This window comes from Crocodylus porosus, unplaced genomic scaffold (assembly GCF_001723895.1).
Source record: "Crocodylus porosus isolate Cpor-Errol unplaced genomic scaffold, CroPor_comp1, whole genome shotgun sequence".
NCBI lineage: Eukaryota > Metazoa > Chordata > Crocodylia > Crocodylidae > Crocodylus > Crocodylus porosus.
The window spans coordinates 53,424,589-53,432,647 of NW_017728886.1; the positions used below are offsets into that span (position 1 = coordinate 53,424,589).

Below are 8,059 nucleotides of genomic sequence, written 5' to 3' on the forward strand. Positions count from 1 at the left end.
GAACGGGGTGAGAGACAGTGTCAAAAGCCTTCCGGAAGTCCAGGAAGACTATGTCCACTGCTACCCCTGCATCTAATGATTTGGTGATCTGATCGTAAAAGGCCACCAGGTTGGTCTAACAGGACCTGCCACTGATAAACCCATGCTGGTTGCCCCTAAGCATGCAGTCCCCTGCTGGCCCCTCATGTATGTGTGCCAGAATAATTTTCTCGAACAGCTTAGGATCGAGGTAAGACTAACTGGCCTGTAGTTTCCCGGGTCATCCCTCCTCCCTTTTTTTGATTGTTAAAGTAAAGCAGGTAAAATTCATCTGAGGTTGAGAGTCATGGTTGTTGTTTTTTTGTTTTGTTTTTTTTTTATCCTTCCATGCTTATATTACTCATGGATTATAAGGCAAAAGAGAAGTCTGATTAGCTCTTGCACAACCATAGAGCTTCCTTTATTACTGTTTGAACCAAAATATATGTTTACAAAAAGTTGCGTCCTAACTTTTGATAGTGGTTCCAGAAGTTATGTCTGATCAGTACCGCTTTGGTTGTCTCTTCTTCATCTTTCTCCACCCAAACTAGTTATTTTTACCTGTTCAGATAAATCTGACAGACCTGTCCAAACATGGAAAATTAATCACATCAACAGAGAAACATAAAGGAAAATACCGAGGAAAAGGAAAGTGACCCAGGAGAATTTTCCCTTCTCTAGCTGGAATAATAGATCAATGGTATAAGTGCTCTCAAAAGGAATTGTCATTTTTTGCATTAAAAAGCTGAATCTGCAGCTGCTGTCTGTAGCCATTAGAATAAAAAATAAATGCAGACTTACCATCAAATCTCAATAACAGTCTTAGCTAAAAAAGCAATTTCCAAAGATCTGCCTAATTTGTATATTGAGTAGTTTATGGCTTTACTTAAAAGCTTATATGAGGCCTCTTTACAAAGAATTGAGGGGATTTTTTTATTTGTTTGCTTTATTTTCTTTCTATAAGTGAAGCACAGTTTTGTACAGGAAATATTCATCAGCTGATTGACATAATCCCACAAGTAAAGTGTATTTAAAGATAAAATGCATTTCAGCAATTTTCAAGACTGATGACAGCCATTTGGTTTATTTGGCTTTGTCAGATAGATATGGTCATTATTCATTCAAGGAAAACTCCGGTTTTTAGTCGGTGTAGCAAATTCCAGTTTACAAAGTGGACTGACTGTGTGGCTATAGGAGTACTGTAGAAGCTGAAAACAGTCACCTGCACTCAGCATGTGGTATTTAGCTGGATTTTAATTGTAGCATTCTTGATGAGGAAATTTGAGGTGGACTGTGCATTCCACAAGTGAAAATTACACTACGAATCCAATCTGTAGGAACATTCAGTATGCCTAATTCTTCACTTGTTAATTAGCAACAAATCTACCTTTGACTTCAGCAGGATTAGGATCCCCCAGTATTTTTGTATAACTTTTCACTTCTCTAAATGTTGCAGTGCTTTTTATTTCATTTGAGAGCAGGAATCAGGATTTTACCATTTGGTTTCTTAATGCAGTATGTTCAGTTGTAGAGAGTATTCACTGTCTCAAGGAGTTACTCTTGAGAAGATTTAAAGTGTATGGAAGGTTTTTCTTTTTTCCATTAAAAATATGGCATTGCCATTCATATATTTATAGAAAAAGGAAGAACTCTTTAAGTGTCTTTTAACTAAAAAAAAAAAAAAAAAAGGCTCCCAGAGTACCTTGGAGAAAAGGGATTTGATTTCAGAATTATTCATGAGTGGCACCCACCAATCAACTACCATTTGACAGTATTTGAATACTTCAAAAGTTTAATCAAGTCTTCAGCATCAGAACTAATTTTAGAATTGCTAAATGGCTCTTTCATTTGTGGAATATGAATTAAATACAATAGTCACTATTAGACTCAAGTATTTAGAGTCCTAAGTAACTCTTTGAAGGGTTACTCATCAGGAATTCCAGTTTTGTGTAGTACTTACCTTAACCTTGTTTTCCTGTATACCTCAGCTCTTAGCAATAATAATCTTTGCAGTTTTAGGATTACAGATCTTTAATGCTATCTGTGTGAATCTCAAAGCATATCATAGGCATGGTGACCATAATATTTTTAAGGAAATCTGGGACACTGTGCACCAGACAGGAGAAGCAGTACCCAGACCAGCCTGCCCCACCTCCAGCTCAGGAGGACAAAGGGCACCAGAATACAAGGTCGCCCAGTGCTATACGCACACTCATAGCAGTGCTTTCGCCCCAGCCCCAGGCAAGAGAAGCAGTGCCCAGCCCAGTACACCCCTGCCTCCAGCTGCTGCTCAGAAAGAGCCAGGCCAGGGAGTGCAGGCAGGGTGGTGCCAATCCAGGACTTTTGTTTCCATTTTCACCAACTGGACAAAGTGCCAGGACAGCCTACAAAATTTTGGATTGTCCTGGCCACACCCGGATGTATGGTCACCTTAGTCATAGGGGTTTCTTTAAAGACAGGTATTGCTTTATACTAACCACTGTAATATTTTTTTCCAGTTCCAAAACGGTTTCAATGGAGGAAATTTAAATGAAGCATATCCCCCTCAATTAAATGTGATCAGTAACACACAGACTACTGCGCATCTTCAACCTCTTCATCATCCCACAGAACCCAGGCCCTTCTCAGACTTGGCATCCAATGAATTTATGTAATTTAGAGCTAATTGACCTATTTGTTGTTTTGTATTGGTGGAAGATTGAATTGTGAAGAAGAACGTCATCAGGCTAAAGAAGTTGGGCTTTAAAGATTAAAATACATATTGAGAGGTTGTGGTTGGTTGCACTATCTGCCACTTGGATAGGTAATCCAAGACCTACCATTCTGAGGGTGGGAATTAGAATTATAATTTGTCTAGAAGTGAACATGCACTGATTTCCATCAGACTGAAAATGTGTGTTACAATATGGATTACATATGTAGGACGTACTACATCATGTTGTAGAACATAAGATAAGGCAAATGGTTTTATTGTTGAGAAAAAAATTGGGCACTTTGACAATGTTATTTGTAATGGCAAGGAGAAAACCTTTTCACACTTGAATTTTTTTCAGACTTCATTTTAAAAAAGTTTAAAAAGCTCTAAATCTACAAGCATCAAAAGCAGTTACTTTTATTGCATACTAAGCGCTTTAATTGCTTATTTGATATTTTAACTTCTTTTGGTTTAGGTCTCCAGTTCTAGCACTTTAATAAATGCATAATTCAAGGGTATGATATGCAGTTTTAGGTTTTATATAAAACAGATCCATTGCATTCCTTTACTGTCAACCTCAAGTGCCTCACAACTTGGCTACCTTGTTTCTCAAAGGAGCTTGTTTCTGAAAAATATTCACCATAAATTAATTAGCCATATTCCATGAACTTTTAGGTAACACCTACAGTGCTACTTGCTGCTTGTTTTTTTCCCAATACATCTTTTAGTAAATTCAACTTAAGTTTGTGTCTGCAGAAGTTTTAAACTGTTATCTAGAGTTTTTAATGTTCTGAATTGAGTCCATCTAAGGGTTCCTTATTCTATGTTATCATTTTGCTTTTCTTCAGGTAAACAGGGTTAGAAAAGAAGCAGATTTTGGGGAGGGAGGGAACTATGGGTTCAAAGGTGGGGGATGATTTCTCAGGATTAGTTTTAGAATATTAATGCTGAAAAACATGTGCCTTATCTTGTGTTAAAACACTTAAAATGTTCTTTACAAATAATGCAAAGCTGCTCTATGCAAATACTTTTCATTAAAATGGATATTAAAAAGGGTTACATTTTAAATCAAGGGAAAGGAACTCTTAATAGCAAACAATAGTGAGGCTTACTTTTGTGTTTAAAAAAAAAAATGTACTCCACGTCACATTTTGATTGGCTGCAATTTTTAACCGTCTCAGTGGGGAAGAGGTCTGCTGTTTTAATGTCCCTGATAAATTGCACTCTTAGAGAGAGAGAAGCTATCCTTTTTATGTATGTAAACTCATTTTTAAAGTTCTTTGTGCAAAATACATAATCAAAAATATTTTAGTTCAGATTTTAGTGAGATATCCTTGTAATTAAAGGATTTTTGTAATTTTTGTTTTCAAAAAAGCAGAAAACTTTTTTTATCTGAGGATTGTTAGAGTTGTAGACACCAATGTTTGGTGCAAAATACTAGTCTAAGTGAGATATAAAAATGTGTATATGTTCAAATTATTGCATACTCGAGTGCTGTATAGTTCATATATAACAAAGATGTCTTTTGTAAAATATTTTAAACCAGTTAATTTTAAAGTGTTACATCATTATATATAAAGAAAAAAATGTTTATTAAGTTTGGTATGTATAATATAAATGGTATTGTAAACGGTTTGTTAAAAAGGAGAAAAAGAGCTCCATCTAGGTTGGTGTTCATATTGTTTAATACAAGGACAGTAACTGAAAATTTGAAATCATTCTTCTTTAAAATAGACTTTCCATGAGGGAAAATGTATTTAATGTGATCTGCTAGACCAAATTTCAGTTTGTCATAGAATTTTCAGGTGTAAGACTTTACCAGTTCTTTTACTCAGTGTTACTAAATGTGAAATTTCTTCAGAGAAATAACTGTATTAATAAACAGCTGTTATTCAGGAAAACCCATTAAGTGGCTTATAACATGAGATTCAATTCCTTAAAATGTGTCAGACTTCTTGTTTTCAGTAAAAGACATCACTAGAAGTTTTGAACTAGCACCTGGACCCATATCATATTTTAACATTTGAGTTTTTTATTTATTTAAGGTCTTGTTTTAAACTAGTATATGAAGCATCTTCTAGTCAGTGTGCCATTTAAGAGTGGATTTGATGATTATATAAATACTGTAAAACTAAAAGGTTCAAAGGGATAATGTAGATTTTACATCAATAGAAATATTTTGTTTATCAGTTTAGTTAAACCAAATACTTGTTGTCCTATCACTAAGTGCCAAGGAAGCAGTACTACTAGTTTACTGCCTTACTGCAAACAAGTTAGGTTTGTTATATGCATAATATCAGCTTATTTTCTGTGTTACCTACGCCTACAACAAAACTGCGATTACTGGTGCACTCTTGATCTGCACCAAACCATTGTTAAAGTGCACAGGCATTTTTACTGTGTTTTTAGCCCTCCAGCTCTGTTATAAGTAAGATTATAACTCAGTGTTAATCAGTATTACTATCCAGTTTTGTAAAAGTTTTCCGAATTTGTTTTTTTCTGTCCTGTTCTTATCTGTAATTTGCTATGCCTGCAAATGTCATGCAATACATTTCTTGTGCTAGAGTATGGCTTTGTAGTGCTCTTGCTGAATTTCAGGAAAGTTTGTAAAACAAAATATATGGTAATAAAATAATCACTTGAATGTAGCTGACATGCATTCTTTCATGACAAAAATGTTATTTCGCTATAGCAGTGTAAATATAAAAAAGGCAGCACAAAGAAAGAAAGAATGAATGCTTCTTGTAAGACTGGGTGCTTGTCACCAAATATATATTTTATAAACTATTGGTATTTGCATCGTTATGAGCTTTAGAATTTCCCAAGTGTTAAATGCTAACACAGGTAGACAGTTTGGTGCAGCATGTGCATCTGTATTTGCATCTGAAATGTACATATTTTTTGCCAAAGTAAAACAGAAAGAGGTAACTGGTTTAATCATTTAAATTTTAAAGTATTTAAATGTAAATAGCAGTTAACTTAATGGTTGAAGTTCAGTCAGACAGAGTAGGCAGCTTGAGTATGCATGTCTTTGTGCTGTCATCATTCCACTGCATGTTAAGCTGTGAAAGATTCCCCTAGCCATTGAAGAGTTTATTGGTACGGTACAATATTTTCATTCATGCTCTTTGGCAGCATGGCATATACAGGTACAAGATACAAGAGTAGATTTTAAGCAATATATCATAGGTTTAACAGTTGGTAGGAGTGATGTATGCATAGAGGCATTAAAAAAATGCACGCTGGGCAAACCCTCCTTACTCTTAGGTTTGAGTTCCATTCCATTTTTTGGCTACTGAAGCCCATATCCAGAAGCCAAAAAAATGCTGAATTCAGCAGCAAAATATAAGTCAGTTCTCCCCCCACAAGCAACAGAAACCTCACTGCAGCTCTACAACTATTCCCAGAATGCCTTGCACTGGGCTTCTGCTTCCTGAAGCCATAAAGTTCTGGCAGAGCAAGACAAGGCAGGAAACAGCCAGGTAGGCTGTAGTGAGTAGCCCCAGGGTGAAGCATTCTTCCCCACCCACCCTGGTGCCCCTCCCCTTGGACCATGCACCCTGCTTGCCCACTCTGTTATGCTGCTGAGTATGCCCATCTCCTGCACCAAACACCTAATTAAGTCCACTCAGAGGCATAGGTGTCACACCAGCTACACAACCCTCCCTTGCCAGCCTGTCCCCAAGATACAGCTCACTTCTAAGTTGTCTAATCCTGTGTTTCACACAGAGAAAAGAAACATTAAGTGAGACATTGAGTCTCTAAAGACTTCAAGCCTCCCATTACAGTCCACCAGCAAAATTCCAGGCCTCACCTTGGGGTGAAAGTGGCCATCATGACAAACACTGTTTTGTATCTCTTTAATTCTGACTCTCTTGTAGTTCAACTCTCAATGAGATGGCCTCAGTGCTGAAGCTTAGTTGTGATATACCTGCCAACCTCACTTCTCATGTGAGTTCAGTGCACAATAAAGTGCTTGCAAATTCAGACCTTGACTTTATTTCCAATGTCTTCTATGATCGGAGACAGGTTGAGGTTAGATCATACTGTTGGCCTCTGCCAGCAACCCATCAATATGATAGATGTACAGCTTGAAAACCCAGATTTTCCAGTGATGGGTTGGCCCAAACCTTCTGATAGGTCAGTGATTTAGCAGCTGTCTTACAGGAATTAATACCAAATTGCCAGCTTCAAACTGGCTCATGCTTTTTTGAAAGTACACTCGCTAACCCTGTGTACCATACCAAAGCCAACACTTCTCTTAGATTTCTCCAAACAATGTGCACTGCTAGTACTGGGAGATGATGGAAAAAACCTAAATAATATTCATGATTATATCCCGCACTGTTCCTTATACATGACAAACAGCTATGCACATTGCATGCCTTAGGTAGCATATTCCCAACCCAGTAGTTTAGACGCACACCTCCATTCATTCATGACATCGAAGCAGGTCACCATATTAACACTCTAGAACACACTTCCTATAGGTGGGAAATAGTTCTCAATTTCTGTAGTATCAGCCCAATACCATGATGCTGTTTGATTTTATAGACAATTATAGACAAATGCAAAATAGCCTCTCCAAGGATGCCAGCCTCCATTCAGGTCCAATGCTCACCACTGAATTGCTGGAAACTCTAGACTTGATTCTCCACTAGTATATCTGAACCAGTTTTCAGGTCTAATAGTCATCTGATCCTTCCATCAACAAACTACTGCTCTGATTATTCAACACCCAATATATCCTCCATCTCTTGGACTTTTCCATAGTAATAAATAAGGCCGGGCCACTCAGGAATGCAACCAACTGCCAAGTTCAAAATACCACCTCCTGAGGCACAACTGAGAATATGAAATTTATGATGGCCAAGTTCATTTGTAATTCCTGCAAAGTAATCTTGAATGCCTCAACCTCCTAGCTAGCTCCCATACACCTGCCCGTTTAACAGTGAGTAGGGATCTGAATCTAATGCTCCAGACAGACTAGGCAACTCATTTTTTTTCTGGCAGTACTCCTAAGCTACGAGCCAATTTTCGAAGAGCACAAGAGGCTTGTTTCCTTCCCTGAATGCTCCCTTGCTACAAATAAAAATGTATACAATGCCCCACTGTCTGTAAGTTGGCAACCCAATCTGCATACCACTCTTGACTTTGACCCTATACTGAACCTTCAGAGCCTGAGCACACACACAAACATAAATGGGTTTGGCCATCAAAATTAAAAAAACCCAGCAAATTAAAGCCAGAAGGCTATGTGAACCTAAATGACATACAGTCTTTAATCCTCCTATGCTTACAGTAAGGTGCAGGAAGAAGAGTGAGAGCTTTGTTTCAGTTCTTCTC

At 37.3% G+C, this 8,059-nt stretch overlaps 1 protein-coding gene across 2 annotated transcripts in view; it reads left to right on the top strand.

The window, feature by feature from the left end:
- AHR (aryl hydrocarbon receptor) overlaps positions 1–5,361 on the top strand; it is a 91,380-nt gene extending 86,019 nt beyond the window's left edge. For both annotated transcript variants that reach the window (XM_019534241.1, XM_019534247.1), the window contains exon 9: positions 2,517–5,361. In XM_019534241.1, coding sequence (XP_019389786.1) covers positions 2,517–2,672 — 156 coding nt within the window. In that variant the 3' untranslated portion in view covers positions 2,673–5,361. The remainder of the gene's footprint in view (positions 1–2,516) is intronic.
- Positions 5,362–8,059: the final 2,698 nt, after the last annotated feature.